Source organism: Eptatretus burgeri, chromosome 10, assembly GCF_056783735.1.
Source record: "Eptatretus burgeri isolate ZD-2024b chromosome 10, Ebu_testis_v1, whole genome shotgun sequence".
NCBI classification, from domain to species: Eukaryota; Metazoa; Chordata; class Myxini; order Myxiniformes; family Myxinidae; genus Eptatretus; species Eptatretus burgeri.
Window position 1 is genome coordinate 17,766,538 of NC_140970.1, and position 18,360 is coordinate 17,784,897.

Below are 18,360 nucleotides of genomic sequence, written 5' to 3' on the forward strand. Positions count from 1 at the left end.
TGCAAAGAAATCGTCAAATATGAATGCAAATCACTGAGTAAAACTGCGTTATACAGATGAAATGAAATTTACGGTGTCTATTTACTTCTGTCATGTCTCTGTACATCTAAGCTGTCTAGTCTGGGTTTGAATAACCAACCCAACAATAAACTTTTGGGTTGGTGCTTCACAGGCAGTTCATTACATCACGAAGTACACCATTCCTCAGATGGATAATAAGCTGAGTGTCCTAGCATTAGTTAAGTTAATGGACATTAAGGATCCTATGATATCTTTTGTGAAATGTCGGGGAGTTATCGCCAGCACCACAGCCGACTCTGCTAATGAGAAAGCCAAATGCCTCAATTCTGCATTTAATCCAAAATCTGGTGTCCCTAACCCCTCGCCCCTCTACCCACCCTACCCAATCACACACAACTGCTCCTGGACTCTGTGCCTTTTGCACCTGAGAAGGTTGAGAAGGTTCTTTCAACCCTCGACTCTGATTCTGCGACTGGACCGGACAGCATTAGCTCACGTGTCCTAAAAATCTGCTCTGCTGCTCTTGCACATCCTCCCTCTGCACTTTTCACCCTATATTTTGCTCTCGGTTGTCTTCCATCTGCTTAGAAATCCGCTAACATCACTGCATTACATAAAAAGGTGCAAAAACCGATCCCTTTAAATCCAGACCTATCTGCTTACTTGCAATCATCGGCGAGGTCATGGACTCAATCATCGCAATTCATATGAAATCCTTACTTTTCTCCAACAGCCTCATCTCAGATCACCAATTTGGGTTCCAACCAGATCACTCTACCTTGGACATGCTGCTTCTACTCTCTCAACAATGTATGGAACCCCTTGATGTCAGACTTGAGATCAGGGGCATCTCTCTGGACATACAGTGGCCTGAAAAACGATTCACCCCCTACCAATAATGCCAAATTTGTACGAATTAGGAATTATATAAAACAGTTTTTCCAAATGAACTTATTCAATTCATAACTGAAGAGCTCAAACTAAACACTTATAGTTGAAGGAGGTTACATATCAGGAATACCTGCAAAAAGCATGCACAAATCAAAATTCACTGGTTGCAAAAATATTCACCCCCTTAAGTCACTACTTGGTGGAAGCAATGACTGCTATGAGTCTTTTTGGGTCTTTCCCAATTTTTCACATGAAAATTTCTCTCGTTCTCCCAAGTTTGATGGAGATCGGCGATGGACTACAATCTTCAAGTCTCGCCATGAATATTCAATTTGGTCCAAGTCAGGACTTTGACTGGGTCACTCAAGAACATTTATTTTCTTCTTAATCAACCACTCCAGTGTGGCTTTAGCTTTGTGCTTTGGATCATTGTCCTGCTGAAATGTGAATCTCCTACCCAGTTTCAGATTCATGGCTGACTCAAGCATGTTTTCATTAAAGGATTCTCCTGTACTTTGCACCGTCTATTGTCCCTTCTATCCTGACAAGCTTGTCAGTCTCTGCTGATTCAAAGCAGCCCCATAACATGATGCTGCCACCACTATACTTGACAGTAGGGAGAATGGTTTTGACTGCGTGATGTGCAGTGTTAGGTTTGCGCCAGATGTAACGCTTTGAAATTAGACCAAAAAGTTTAATTTTTGTCTTGTCTGACCACAAAAACCTATTCCACATGCCTGCAGTATCATTAAGATGCTTTTTCAAAAGCTCCACATGAGCCTTTAGATTTGTCTTTTTCAGTAATGGCTTCCTTCTTGCCACCTGTCCATAGAGGCCAGCTCTGTGAAGGGAACGGGATATTGTTGATCGATGAACACTGATCCCCATCTTGGACATAGAGCCTTGCACATCTTTCAAAGTCATTGTTGGATTTACAGTGACATCCTAAATCAGTTTCTTACTTGCCCGGCTTCTGAGTTTGGATGAGCAACCTGATCTGGGTACAGTCTGGATGGTATGACAAGTCTTCCACTTCTTAATGATGGATTTTACCATACTCAAAGGGATAATGAGTGACTATGAAATGTTCTTATAACTCTCTCCTGAACGGTGCTTATCCACTACTTTATATCTGACTTATTTGGAAAGCTCTTTGGTCTTTCAAGTTTGTCCTGTTGGTTTACTAAGTGAGCTGCACCTTAAAACTCCTTATATAAGTGAGGAGGTTCATCTTCAAGTTGAACCACTGATTACATACAGGTTTGGTTGTGGATTCCTCCCTTGTGAGCGATTCTGAGTGATGGCAATGCATTTGAGCAAACTGATCCCAAGTGACAGCAAGCTATATAAGCAAACCAGTGAGGAGAAAGTGAGCATGCAGATATACAACCCTGGCATATACCTTCTTGGCACGACTCCCTTGAGTGCCATCGGTAACCCGTCAAGCAGCCGAGGCACTACGGCCTCTCGGGGAAAGCAATATGGCTCGCTGCAAAAAAAAAAAAGCCAAATAAAGAAAATCGGTCACAGAAAATGACGAGAGGGAGACAGACCCCTCCTACACTGATGCAGAGTTCTGCACAGCCACAGTAAGCAGCCAGAATGTGTGCTGAAAAGGATAACCCTAACAGCTACTTCATTAGCTGCAATGATCTACAGATACTTGACCCAGGAAAAAATAAAGGAAATAATTGACAAAGCAAGACAGCAAACAAGCAAACAATTGAAGACATAAATCAGATGACTCAAGAAGAGCGAATCAGTATCAAACAAAAAAATTGGACAAGGAAGGAAAAATGGACGTTACTATGGGCAATGGAATATGCCAGACGAAAAGGCATGAGGAAAGAAAGTGCAAACACCTGGGATCAGATAATCTGAAGACTATGCCATGATAAAGGTAATTTTAATAGGGCAACACTAAACACAAAGAAACACAATCTTCTCAAACAGAAAATATTCACAGAGGAGGAATTAAGAATAAGAGACGAACAAAGTGAAGAAGCAATAAGAAATGGCTGGTCACCTATAAATGGCGAACTACCACCAATGCCAGAAGGAAATGACGGGACATATGCTTGGGATGAGATCCCCAGAGCACAAACTTCCAAAGAAAAAGAACAACCAACAGAACTTACTGATGCTGCACAAAGGGTAGAATGGGAGAGGAAAACAGAAATGGATGGGATTTTGGGTTCAGTTGCAACAACAGTAACAAAAATTGAACAGATTATAGAATTTAATCAAGAACTTAAAAAAAAAAAACTATGATGAAGCCAATAAACAAGAGAAGAAACCAAAATCAGCAATTTGAAAACAACCCGAAAAAGTTCTACCAAGAGCTCGGGAAACGGAAACAAAATGTGACAACTCCCCCTAAAAAAAGAGGACCTCAAAAAATGTTGGAGGGGTATATTTGAAGACAATAAAGAACATAACAAGGAAGCAGAGCGGATATAACACTTGGAAAATAGAAACAAACAGCTACAGGAAATGCACCCAATGACAATTGATGAGGAGAAAAAAAAAATGAGAAAACATCTCGCAAAAGCACCAAATTTCAAGTGCCCAGGGCCGGATGGGATTCCGAATTTCTGGCTAAAGCAATTATATGCTCTCCACCCTCATTACACTCGAGCATTTAATGAGCTCATCCAACGGAAACAGTCAATGGACAAATGGTTCACAGAAGGTAACATACTTCTGATTCCCAATTCTGAAGAAACCCATATACTCAACAAATATAGACCAATAACATGCTTACCATCATCATACAAACTATTAACAGGTATAATCACCGATGCAGTTGATGACCACCTCACTCAGCAAGGAGCTTTAGAGGCAGGGCAGAAAGGATGTAAAAGGGGATGTTATGGAACAATAGACCATTTATTGTTAAATAAAACCATCCTCAAAAACTGCAAGCTCCAACAAACTAACTTATTCACAGCCTGGATAGATTACAAAAAAGCCTTTGGCAGTGTCCCACATTCATGGATTATAAAATGCATGCAAGTATACAAAATTTACCCCCAAATAGTCACACTAATTGAAAAACCAATGACGCTCTAGAACACAACTCTGATACTACCTTTCCTGGAAGGAAAGATTGAAATTCAAGCAGTAAAGATGCGATGTGGTATCTTACATGGTGACAGTCTTCCCCCCTCGTGTTTTGTCTGGCTCTGGACTCACTGAGTAACCTCATCAATGAACAAGGACATGGATACAATCTGATATGCAATAGAAAAATGATCAAAGAAACAAGAAAGGTGACACATTTACTGTACATAGATTATCTAAAACTCTTCACCCCAAATGATAAGAAATTGGAAGATCAATTGAAACTAGTAAAGCAGTATTCGGAGGACATCTGAATGGAGTTTGGTCTTGACAAATGTGCAAAGTGCACATGTGTACAAGGAATAATAAAAAGAACAGACAACATCTCCATCGATAAAAGCACAACAGTCCAGGTACTAGAAAGCAAAGCATCCTACAAATACTTAGGAGTAGAAGAAGGCACCCAGGTACAGCACAAAACAATCAGAAAAGACTACTTATGCAGAACAAGACTAATTCTGAAGTCATTCCTCTCCCCGAGAAACAAAACCAAAGCTATAAACCAACTTCCAGTACGAGTATTCCAATATAGCTGTGCAAGTATAAACTGGCCACAATTGGAGATCAACAATTTAGACACCGAAACAAGGAAACTTCGAACGATTCACAAGATGTTCTATTAAAAAACAATGCATACCGAGGTCGTACTTACCCAGATGAGAAGAAGGAAGTGGCCTGATAGACCTTAACCAAGTGCACAGAACATTGTGTGTCTGACTTGCGGAATATATGTGAAGAGCTCAACAGACCACCGGATGAGATTTGTACACAAGCAAGAAAACAACAGACCGGAAAAGGGATCCTCAATCCATTTAGCAACAAATTTCCAAAGACGTGCAAATTATGGATACTACACAGGCAAAGGAAACAAAACCAAACACAGCCCCAATGATTGCAAAAAAAGGAAACCGACAACAAGAAATATCAGCAGATATACTCTGACAAATGGGAAAATGACAAAAGAGCAGGAAGATTAAAAAAAAAAAAAAGAGCTTGACAGAACAGGGATCGACAAGGAAGTCTCTTTGGAATCGTGAAGAAGAGGCCAAATTAATTGGGTTGGAGAATGAGTCATCATCAATGCCCAAGACCAAGGACATTACACTAATACTTTGAAGAAAATGGTGAAATTGAGTCAATCGGACAAGTGCGGGTTTTGTGGGTTAGAAACACAAAGTACCAGTCACCTTCTTTCAGGATATAAAAAACTCATGTCAAAACAGCTGTCCACAGAAAGACATGACAACATCTGCAGAGTATTCCACCTGCACATCTGTAAACATTTCAACATCCCGGTCCCAAAACAATCATGGAAACAAAAACCAGAGCCGATTCTCAAAAATGAACAAATAATGTTCACACATGACAACAAGATGATCCCATCAAGTGTGGACATCGCAAACAAAGCATTGCGTCTGGAAATGGTGCTTAAACACAAAAAGGAAAAAACAGCATTGTTCATCGAGGTATCGGTTCATAATGACTGGACTAAATGCCACAAAAATGAGGAAAACGACTAAATACCAAGATCTGAAAAATGACGTCAATAGGTTGTGGAAATTGAAGAAAGCTGAAATTGTACCAGTGAGAGTTGGAGCGATGGGAATGATGAAGAAAACCCTTAATGAGCACTTAAAAATCATTCCTGGAAATATCACTCCAAACAAGTTACAAGTGGAGGCTGTCAGAGGTTCAGTGAAGCTTCTGAAAAGAGCCATTGGAACGAGGTTATGAGAACAAGGTTTCACAGTTTAGTTCATGAATCATGATTCTTTACAAAAAAATAGGAGGGGGAGATCGAGTTCTGGGAGAACTTCCTCCCACTTCCTGAAACCTGCAAATGGAGATAACAACCAAAGTGAAACCTATTACATTTATTTTGGTAATCATTCAAACAAATAATTTGCTCCTGAAGTGATTTATGGTTAATTCGGCAAAGGGTTTGAATACTTTAGAATCATCTGATTTTCTCTGTTAATCTAAATTATTCACATTTCATCTGCATTCTTTAGCTTTATCACTTTGGAGTAGTTTGTGAAGACTCTATGTATTAAGTTTTATTTGAAAGCATCACAAAATATACTCAGGTGGCATCAAAATGTGAAAACTTTAGGGGTGGGGGTGTGAATACTTTTGCAGGCCACTGTATCTCCAGCTTTCAATGGAGTCTGGAATCCCACCTTGCTCTCCAAACTCACTGCCTATAGCATCCAAGGCCAACTCCACTCTTGGGTTACTGACTCCCTCTACTCTCTTAGCCAACATGTAGCTCCCAATGGAGTCCTTTCTTCTCTTCTTCTGATTAAGGCTGGAGTGCCCCCATGACAGTGTTACAGGCCCAGTCATATTCCTGATCTTCATCAATGATCTATCTGACTCTCTGCAAAACCATCTTTATCTATTTGCTGATGATTGCACATTCTGCCGTGACATCCCTCATCCTTCAAACAGGCAGGCTGCAGCCTCTTCCCTCTCTTCAGGCCTTGACAAAATCTCAAGCAGGTCAAACACCTGGAATATGTCTTTCAATCCCATAAAAATCTCACACTCTCACTCTCAGAAAGGACAGTATCGCAAACCCTTCTGTCCACTTTATTAATAATCCCCTTGAGGAAGTTCAGTCACTCAAACTCTTGGGCCTTATGCTGATCCATGATCTTTCTTTGGAAAACCACATTTCCAAGATGGCCTCCAAATACAGTTGCCGACTAGGCATACTTTGGCCTGCAACATCCTTCCTTATCACACCTAAACCCCTCTCCACCTACAAGACCTTCATCCACAGTTTGATGGAGAACTGCACTCCCCTCTGGGCTGGCTCCCCTGCCTCACACCTTGCTCAACTTGATTCTGTGGAAACCAAGGCCTTCAAGATTATTGAGATCTCCTGTAATGAGGCTGAGATTATGGGCCTACTTTCTTCTCCCTTCTGTCTTCTACCACCTCCTTTCTGGTGTTGCACTCTCTGCTCTTTCCATGCTTTGTCCACCCCCCCCCCCGCACCATCCTCCAGGTTTCTACATGGTACACGAAGTCCACCAGCAATCCCATTCTGGTGAAACTACCTAAATCAAGGATCACTGCTCACTTCCGCTCATTCATTCTTTTTCTCTCCGGATGTGGAAACAATTTCCACAGTGTCTTCAATGTTATTCTTCCCTCCAGGTCTCAAAGGCAGATGTTCACCACCATTTCAGATCATCCCCAATCCAAAACCACGATCTTTTCTACTCTCGTTAACCCACCTCCCCCACCCATAAACCCGCCTCTTTCCAACCTTCCAGTTTTTCCTTCCTGAGAGTTTGGCAACCATTGTGCATTTTGATATCTCAAAGCGTTAAGAAAGAATTTGGTCATAACTTGGTGGACAGGTTGTGTGTGTGACAAGAACAAGCCGATTAGATATTGGTTATGGTCAGAATGCAGATCTGGCCTATCTGTGGGATACAAAACTTCAACTGTTTCACCTGGCAGAGGTATGTGCTTTGGAGAGTGTCGTTCCTGTTGTGGTTGTTCAACAAGTTTATCTCAAACAGCTTTAAATTAAAGTAATTTTATTCGTACTCGAGCAGATGAAAGGCTGAAGGTAATACATTTTTTTTTCACATGCTCCTCATGAGCAATCACTGGCCAGTACTACTTAAATTATTGCATTCTCTTTCCCTTTCTTCTTTACATGTGTTAAGCCTCATATCGGGAAGAGCTGAACAATAATATACTTGAAGGGTTTGCAGCGATATACAGTTATGTCCTCATTGCCATCGTTTCTATGCAGCATGTGGCTGTGGGTTAGCATCAGTTCTTGAAGTGGCATGGCCATGCCACTGATGCAGTGCCCCCATGTAGGTTAGAGCAGGTATTTGGAATTTGGTCAGGGTGTCGACAATAGCTCGCCTACTCCTTGCAAGGGACATCGTGGGATCTTTAACATCCACAATCCAATACACCCAGTTTAACATCTATTCCAGGGACGGTTTGGGGGTGACACTTTCTGCTAATGCAAGTCAGGTAGTCTCACCAACATAAGTCAGTAGTCGGTTAGGTGTTGGATAAACATACTTGCTTGCGCCGTTACATGAGCTTGGCTGCCTGGACTAATTTTTTAAAAAAAAGTTTTTTCTTGCTTGATAAAATTGATTATCTGTTCACATGTGGGACAGGAATCCTTTAAATTTTTAGATTATTGTTCCACTGCAGAAATCATACAATTTCAATCATGACATCATGCTTCCGAGCAACATAATGTGGACACATTCACTCCCAGTTTTTTTGAGAGCTTTGGAATAGGCTTGTAATCGCTTATAATTGTGAGGATGACGGCTTTCCCTCACCTTATGGGTGCAATGTGATGAGTGGGATGTCTCTAACGCAGCACTCAAACTCATGGAAACACAACCTGGCTTGATGTACCCATTGGAGGAGCTGTCCCAGGGCTGAGCCATCACCGACCACCTCAGACTGAAGAATGGGATGAAGTGCAGGGGTTTTCAGCTGCCTTGTACCCAGGTATAAAGTACCTCATCGTGAAAGCATCATCGAGACGATTTTACCAAAAGTGTAGGCACATCATGAAATATGCAGAATTATGAGTTCATAACTGTTTGATTGGTAGAATGTGTCACTGTCAGCCCCATTTTATTGCATATTTTGCTCGATATCGCATGTAATATTGCATCACTAGCGATACCCGTGCACATGCACGGAATAGCAGTACAACATAGCTGGTAGCAGACGACAGACCGTACACGGGGAATGACAAAAATACGCATTGTGCAAAATGCAAGTGGTACTATGGAACGCCAAGACTTCCCAAACATTGTCGGCATGTCCGCTAAGTGCCACAGCAATTTCATAGGGATCGTGTGACGGCGAGCCGAGTTTTCAGTGTGCGAGCTTGGTATTATAATAGAGATTATGTGTTTTAAGGGTTTTTTGATCCTTTCTGTGAAAACTTTTGTTTGCCCATCCTATTTCTACACAATGGCACAACTTTTTGTTTTCCATTTTGTAAGGACAGTACCTGCAGTTGCCTTCGGAAATACGCCCAAAGTGATAGATATGTCACAACCATCTAGCACCCAATAGCAAACCCACGCTGAAGGTTAGTCTACTCTTTAGTAAGTTTCAACTTGTGCGCACATCTTTATTCAGCACATGCTGCTTTGCGTTATTTGGAAAACATGCACTTGCAGGTTGTGATGATTCATTTCGAGTTTGGAGGTACTGTCCCAATAGATTTGTTAAGAGAATGTCAACTACTTACGATATAGTTTGTCCAATGGAATACTAGTCTTCATGAGGTCTGATGTCAGTACCCATCAGCGGGCAAGGTAAACAATAGATTTCATTCACTGAAAGCTGATGAGATTATGTTAACTGTTGTGCAAAGCGAGGTGGAGGCTGAGAAATCGAGCGTTCTCCTTTATCAGAGCAAAATACCTTTTCAAAGGACTAACACTCAAACTTTCCATGATGGTTAACATACTCACATTATCAGTTTTTACGTGATAAGATCCATAATCCAGGTTATGATTTGTCAACTGTCTCATCAATATGAGAAGTACAAACAATGTATTTTTATCCTCCGAATTACTTTGTGATATTTACTTTAAGCAAAGAGACAGGACAGTTTCAAAACACATAATCCTAAAGTGACACGACTGCCACTCAACCAGACTCGGTGGTGTAATGGTTCGCGTGGTGGCTCTCGAGTCTGGGAGGTCGGTGGTTCAGACCCCAGTTGAGTACCTTCTTCTTCTTCTTCTTCTTCTTCTTCTTCTTCTTCTTCAACGGCCACTATTGGCCGGGGGAAGCTTGGCCTGAGTCTTCACGAACCGGCTGGCCAGGCCTGACGTTTAACTAGTTAGGGCAGGAATTTGAAAGTTGGCCAAGGTGCCGGCGATGGCTCACCTACTCTGCGAATGACCCTATGGGATCTTTGACGTCCACCAACAACGTCCGTTTAACGTCCATCCGAGAGACAGCACACCCATTGATGAATCACCCTGGTTGTGAAACACCAGGATGACAGTTTATATTTGGCTTGGGAATCGAACCCAGGCTAGATGGCTTAGAGGTGGGTATGCATACCTCGAGGCCATCCTGCCAGCCCTTGAATCATATCCCAAAGACTTTTATAATGGTATCTGCTGCTTACTTGCTTAACACTCAGTATTTAAAAAGGATAGAGCATGGACAAACAACCATATGTTGGTAACCATTGTGCATGCTTTGATTGTTGATCAAATGGCCTCCTCCTGCATTGAAGTTCCTTGTAAGGGAACTTATGGAAAAAAAAAATAAAGACCACCAAAAAGAATCTTAATGTATCTTACTTCAGACATTTATTTAAGTTCTTGCTATTCATTTGTGCAATTCAGGGAATTGCGTTTGCAAGGAAATGAAGTTGGGAAGCCGTGAGGAATTCTGCAGCAAGAAATATACTTATGGTAGGTACGCATGTGGAGGCCACTTTAGCTTTGAATAGATTAAATGAAAATGTTGCAGGTATGCTCACATCCAAATTATTTTATGGAGATCCAGTATGATTTGAGGTGGAGTCAAAATATGTTTCTCACAACCGAGAGGGAATCTTCATCTTCCTCTTTCTTATGCAGCACATGGCTGCGGATAACATCAATGGCTGGGGAAGGGGCAGCTGTACCGTTGATACAGTGCTCCCCTGTATGTTAGAGCAGGAATTTGAAAAAAAAATTCATGGTGCCAGTGTTAGCTCATCTACTCTTCAAGAAAGACATCATGGGATCTTTAACATCCATTATGATGGAATGGTACTGATTCATTAAAACTCGTTTTGACTCTCCTTTGTACAAAGTACTGCAAAGAAAACCAGTTTTTTAAAATTACATTACTAAAAAGCAGTCAGTTTCTCTATAGTGGGCGAATGGAACCAAAGGACCATCTAAATATTACATACTTTGTAATGGAATGGTGGGAACACACTGAGGATAATTGGCAGTTGGGAAGGAATTAGAGAAAAAGAGATGAGGGGAAGCAGGGAGTGAAGGGAAACATGTCAAGAAAGAAGAAAGGTTCTCCAACCCCCTCCCCACTCCCGTTTTGTGGATGTAACATTTAGATGGTCCTGACTAAGCAACCCCTGATTATCATGGTATTGTTTTGTCATCACCACGGCCAAAAATGGGCACAAGTAGAGAAACTCCACCTTTCCTGTTGTGACACAAAGGTTAACTGCTTGGAGAACTTAAAATATTTGTTCCTTTTTCTGATTCTGCTCTGATTGCTCAACATCTTGAAGATTTTTCATCATCCAGTTGGTGATCTAAAGTTGGTTGTGTTGACATTCTTTTCCTCCTTTATATGCAGTGAAAATCCAAGGTGTCAAAAACCCTTTCTCCTTCATTTTTCACCTGATGTTTTTCTTTCTCTTTCATTTAATTTTTGTGTGCAACTTCCTTTTCTTCCTGGCAAACTCTCCCACACATTTGTGTGTGTATATATATATATATATATATATATATATATATATATATATATATATATATATATATATATATATATATATATATATATATATATATATATATATATATATATATATATATATATATATATATGACATGTACTTTGTTGTGGTATGTCTGTACCATATGCGCTGTTTTACAACAAAGTAAGGCAAAGTTCTGAAAAACTAAACAAATCCTTATCTATTCTTTTCTCTTTCTCTACTTTCTCGCCTGGTCAATAGTTATCAGAGTACAAGTGCTCTCTGCACACGACCTTGGCAGCCACGTGGAAGTCATCATTCGTGTGAAGAAGATTTTAAAGAGGACACACCTCAAGTTGGCACGAGGGAAGGCAACTCTCTTCCCAGAGTCATGGACCCACCGAGGCTGTACTTGTCCAGTTCTCAACCCAGGTCTGCCACAACACCTTTTCCCACTCAATACATGCACTTTAATGGGATGTAGGTTCATCGAGATTATTGGTACAAAAATTATGGAGCTCAAAAATGGATTATGCAGACTTATAATCCAGGCAAAATGGTGGATCCCCCCACCCTTCCTATTCCACATCCCTCCCTTCACCTTCCTTCCCTCTCCTCCCAAACAAATATCCCTTTTCTCTCCCCACCTCTCATACCCCCTTTTCCTCCCATCCCTTTTCTTTTTCTAAATTTCCATTTTGCAATCCCCCACTGCCCTCCTAACCTCACCCCACGTCCCTTTCCCACGCATTCTTATGTAACATGTAAATACAGCCTTAAGGTATTTTAGAGTGATCTTTTAATACATTTTTGTGAAGTTGAATATGAAGACAAATAGAGTGTGGATGTGCCAAACTGGTGCATTTCTTATCGTAGAACTGTATTGAATGAAACCACAAATATTTGCTTCATCTGACTTGCATTCTAGTCAAAACACGGTCCAAGTTTTCCGGCACCTTGCCAAGCACCAAATTCCAGTGATAGATCCACAAATACAGGGAAAATGAGTCAACAGACACTCATACACAAAATAATAAATTTAAAGCCTGCTTTCAAGTTTCCCACGAGCAGAAATGGATGTAACTTCCCTTTAATGAAACTATCAGGCATCGTTATATATGTGTATATATGTATATATATAGTTATATATATATAGTTCTATATATGGTTATATCGTTATATAGATGTCGGTTTTCCTGTGCATGCAAGTGATGAATCAGTTGACACTGAAACCTATCTCACCCTCCACCCCTCCCCCCCCCCTTTCCTCTGTCCCCCACTCCATACCAAATTCTACCTCTTTCTGAACCCTTTTGATTTGCTCTCTCTGAATCCTGAATTTACTGTTGAAATTGAACGATTGTTGAGCAAAGGAACTTTTAACCTTTCCTCGCAAATCTTTTGCACAACATACATTATGATCTAGTACTGCAATGAAGATGAGATGCAAACATGATGGACCCAGTAATATGTTTGTTTGTGTATTTACCTCAAATATAAATAAGCATTTTAATTCACCCGATTTACAAGTTTTGTTGTTAACTGTCTGGAAGAGAACATGACCAACATGTTGCATCCTTGCTACATGGTGCAGGAACTCAGTACTTGGTGGCTGGACATGAAGACGTACATAGACGAAGACTGATTGTTGATTTGCAAAGCTATGTCAGACCATGGCGGCGCCGAAGAGCAAAGCTCATCACTTCCTTCCTGTCTGGAGGCTGCAAGTGATGGCTTTCAAAGTTGAGAAAACCAATGAAGACATTTGCTGCAGATGCAGAGACTAACTGTATTCTGGTCAATGAAACATGAAAAGACATTGTTTGTCTGCTTGGATTTATACAAACACACTGCCTATGAATGAAATCTAATGCAATCAAAATTCAGCTATTGCAATATAAAGGGTTGGCCATTATTTGTTGGCCTGAAAAGTCATCCTTGTGGCCACAACAGCATTCACTCGATGAGTTTAAAGATCATGTAATAGTTATTTATATGATGTGTTCAATTATTACAATAAAACTTAGTAAGTGACAAGTCATTGATACTTTAAGAAAATATCACTTCCTAAATAATTTTACCTGAAGATACAGAAGAAGCTTTTGCGGTTGGTGTTGGTGAAAGCTAGTTTCTGATTCAAAGAAGTTTAGCAAGTCTTTTAAATGAGATGCCTGAGGATGCTGAGCCAGAAATGTTCAAGCTTTAAACAGTTTATAAAACCACAACAGGTTCAGGCTGCCCTCCACCCAACATCTCTATTTTCATTTTCTTCTGCATTGCCTGCCTCCATGACCAAAACACATCTCAGGCCCTCAAATATACAGTACATGAAAACTAATTAATAATTTGTATGTGGCTAGCTCTCTCTTGACATGTCTCCCTCAAGCATTGACAAAAATGTTTTTCCTTTTTCTTTTTCCAAATTAACTTTGAAGCATTCAGCCGCAATCTTGATTCAACAAAAGTTCCGTATTCATCACTTATAATCAGTGTTTACCAATGTTTTTCCTCCATTTTTTAAAGAAACAAATGATTGTCACTGACCAACCATGAGGATAACAAGAAGCGAATACTTTGATATCACGCGTCTGGGGGCAGTAAAAGTCTAGGTTAAGAATGATGAAACAATTTTGCAGTTGTAAAATGTTAATGTAGACAAGGTGAATTAGCATGCATGATGGGAAGAGTTGTGACGTTGGACAAATTTCTATTTATAGCCCTCAGATCAAAGGGACGTACGCAGCCATAAGTGTGACAGAAGACACAGGAAAGAATAGCCAATTATATAACAGCCGATGTCACCATGCTATAAAAATAGAACCAAATCATACAAACACAGGAGTAAACCAGAATGGTACTCAATAGAGCGCATACCTCCGCTAGGCTGAACAGTTTACGTTTTATATCCCACTGATAAGCCGGATCTGCATCCGGACTTAAACCAAAATATAATTGGCTTGTTCTTGTCACCTACCATCCATCCATAAAGTTTTGTAATAACCCATTCACAAGTTTTTGAGTTATCATGCTATATATCGTTTTGGCCTGATCTCTCAATTGTGAAGAATCAATTTTTTTTTTAAAAATTCATTCTCAAATCCAGATCCTTTTCCGGATCTTCAGCAAAATCTAATCAATTCGTCCTTGTCACACACCCAATCTGTCCACCGAATCCGTCCATAACTTTTTGAAATATCCTGCTCACAGCCAAACAGACAAACAGGGGTGAAAACATAACATTCGTCCACCTTCGGTAGCAGAGGTAATAAGACAGAGCAGTTAATGCAGAACCTTTCTGGGGTATCTAGATTACAGTGGATCGATGGATGAATGATCCATGTTAATGTATATCTGCATTCAGAATCATGTACTCACACACTCGCTGACTGACACACATACCGATTGCAATACTCTCTCCTGTCCCGCCCCGAAGGGTTGAGGCCAAATAGGCAATCCCAGCAATAAGGAACTGAATAAAAGCAAAAATCTGTAAAATTTGAGCATTAACTAAATTTAAATACTCTTTTTAAGCTACAGCAGAGTATAAACAAAGTACGTATAGATAAAAGGATTAACAGAAGTAAGAAAATATTGTCCATCAAATAGTGATAAAATTTCTGTTTTATCTGCTTCAAAGAGAAAACAGCAGCTCAAGCTTTTCAAATTTTATGGTTAAAGTGTGCCATTTTATCAATGATCTAATAACAGTGATAAAATTTAAGGTGGCTCTTATAAACACTTGCCTTGGCCTAGAACTTAAGACTTGCCTTTTGCACAAATGACAAGTGAGCACTTAAAAAAGGTGCCTTTAGTTTTTAAAATAGGAGACCTATTTATACATTATCAGAAAGGAAGTTCTGTTTAATACTTGTGTATAAAGCTTGCCGCCAGGCTTTGTACAATATATTGTTTGTAATGTTGGTTTGAATGCACTTGTTTTTATTTTTTGCCTTTTTTTCTTTCTGTTAATACTGGATATTTTACACTTCCCTTGAGGTGTTTTATTTTTTAATTTTTAAGTGACATTTTGTACTCCGTTACAAATCACACTGATTTATTTTTTTTCAATCACTTTGGAAAGTTTTCTGAAATTAGTCAAATGTGGTGAAATAAATTAAACAGGGAAAGCAGACTTATGTTACAATAATTGAGATAAACTTCATCTGATCTTTAATGAGTTTTTCACTTTACATCATTATATGAGAAAATGACCCATTAAGTAGCAAATGCAATTTCAGTGATTTTTCTCTCGAGGGAAGCTGTTATGTTTTCCTTTTGTGGATCCCTGATTGGCTGTGAAATGCATGCCCATAGGCAATTGAAGACCCTCAATATCGAGAGTGCCCTCATGTAAGTTACTGTGAAATTCAATAAGCAGCATTCACTCTTCTCTGGAGCATTATTCATATAATTGTGTGAACTGAAAATTCTCTTATAAATACACTATAAAGTTTGTGACTGATCAACCATGAGGATAAAATGATTTGACTTTTGTGTTCCATTCTCAACCCAAGTCTATAAACTCAGATTAAAATGTGTTTGACTGTTGTCTACTAATATCCTTGCAAGTCAGGTAAAAATAGGTTTATCTCACATTTTTTTCAATTTGAGTCTTGTTTCCCTTTAATGTTTAACTCTCAATGTTAAGTTCAAAAACCGATTAACTGATGCCTGTCAGTGTACAATGAAGAGGACTGTAAATTGGTGTTTAACGTTTCCAAGCTGCATCATTTATATAACCTGACATACTGCATGCTAAGAAGGGCAGGAATTATATGGAAAAAATGTGTTTACAGGGCACTCTGCTAAAGTACATCCACTTATCCCCAGGTAATGTATTTAAAAAATAAATCACCTGCCAATCAGTGTTATTATTAAAATAATTTTGACCAAAGTATTTTTCCTTCATGTGCCAAAAAGGCACTTGTGTATATGTTGATTTAAATGAATGGACTGAGTGAAAATTGATTTTTCATTCTATTTTTAAAACAATGCTGCCTTTGTTCAGGGAAGAAGTTAATATGAGACAACAGTGGGGCAGTTTATTCAAATTAGGGGCCTTCCACTTTTTTCAAATGTATGTATATATGTATATGTATATGTATATGTATATGTATATATATATATATATATATATATATATATATATATATATACATATATACACACACACACACACACACAACACACACACACACACACACACACACACACACACACACACACACACACACACGCAATTTCAAAACACCTGGGCCACAATTGTGCCTTCCTAACTGGGTGTTCAGTTGAAGAGTCCTCAGCATCAGCTTAACCCTATGAGCTTGAACCTCAATACAGTCCACTAAGGTGAACCAGCAGAGGCACATATGCCTCCACATGCAGCAATTACCTTTAGATGCATTCGAGAACACAAAACCCCCTGTCAGTCCTCCCTTCACCTTCCAACTCTTCCTTCGGGAGAAACAGCCAAGTAGCAAACCACAGTGTTGTAGGTCTTGGGGTTGTACTTCAGCTGGGAATGGATGGAAGGAGGACAGTGAAATGGCCAGGTATGGAAAAAAGGGGATGAAGAGAAAGGATGGATGGAGTAGTTTGTGGGGTACTTCAGAGTTTGAAAGGAAGGATGGAAGATAGACTGAGGAAGATGAATGAGATTGTGTTTGAGTGGGTGTGTGTGTCATGTTTGCAGTGAAGGAATGTGTGAAGAGGTGTGAGAAGGAGCACGGTTGAGCAGGAGGCGGAGGGAGATCCAGGAGCCCCCGACCCCCAGTCAACGAGAACACAAAATACAACAACACCTACCACTCCCACAATTGACAACATCGAAAATATATGCTGGAGCAACCAACCAACCACCCAAACTTACATCATACAACACTCAACAGCAAAAGGACACTCACACAAAATACACACACAAAAAACACACAACCAACAAACTCACTCAAAAACAACAACCATACACATCTCTCCTTTTTCTTTCACACTCAGTCACTGCCCCATTTTGGGGCTGATAGAACTGCCACCCAATCAACCTCGATCTACACCATTTGACCTGCCTCCATAAACTTCCTTCAGATCTAAAGTGTGCCTTTCAAGGCAACCTGGGCAACTCTCTCACACCTCCTCCTTTCTGTTCCACATACTCCAAATCGAGCAAGAAATGCACAAAAGGATTTGCCAAGATACTCTCTACACCCCACCTCAAATGGCTGACAAGAAACCCGCCAACCCTTCTCCTGACACTCCTCTTCCAGCTCACCTTTACTTTTTTTTCTCTTCCTCTCGTGCACCTCTTCCTTATTCTCCTTCCAAGGTACTGTCGATTCCCAAAGATAACCAACCTTGTGCCTGATCCGATGACATTGTCAGGCCGCAACCTTGTCCCGCAGATCTCCTCTGGGAATACCATTTCCTGTTTTAAGTCTGCCACCACCTGCCAATCACAAGCATTTAGCAGACCTCTTGCCTTCCACCTCTCACCTTATGCACCTCTTTCGCAAACACCTCTCTTCCATCGGCCTCCTCCTCCTTCTCCACTCTCCTCTCGATCTCATCACCTGTTGTTGCACCATCTCCCTTACCACTGCTGGCACTTATTTGTGCCACCATCCATATCTTCCTGCTGCCAAAGTTATTGAGCATGTAATTGGTGCATGCTGCATCATTCTCTGACCTCCACACCAGGAGCAGCTCTCCTCCTACAACAACCCCCACACCCTCAAGTTTGCTGGCGATGGAAGCACATCATATGTTGTCCGCAACAGGAAAATCAACAGTTTTGACTTCATCCTCCAAACCTCTTGCCATTTCAACGTCGTCACCTGCACAATCACTCGAATCCCACACCATCATGA

At 40.3% G+C, this 18,360-nt stretch overlaps 1 protein-coding gene across 1 annotated transcript in view; it reads left to right on the forward strand.

Annotated features, from left to right (window-relative positions):
* Positions 1-16,397, forward strand: part of NTN4 (netrin 4) — a 51,546-nt gene extending 35,149 nt beyond the window's left edge. Inside the window, exons 7-10 of the mRNA XM_085897214.1 lie at positions 8,408-8,541; positions 10,416-10,484; positions 11,765-11,935; positions 13,098-16,397. Coding sequence (XP_085753340.1) covers positions 8,408-8,541; positions 10,416-10,484; positions 11,765-11,935; positions 13,098-13,234 — 511 coding nt within the window. The 3' untranslated portion in view covers positions 13,235-16,397. The remainder of the gene's footprint in view (positions 1-8,407; positions 8,542-10,415; positions 10,485-11,764; positions 11,936-13,097) is intronic.
* Positions 16,398-18,360: the final 1,963 nt, after the last annotated feature.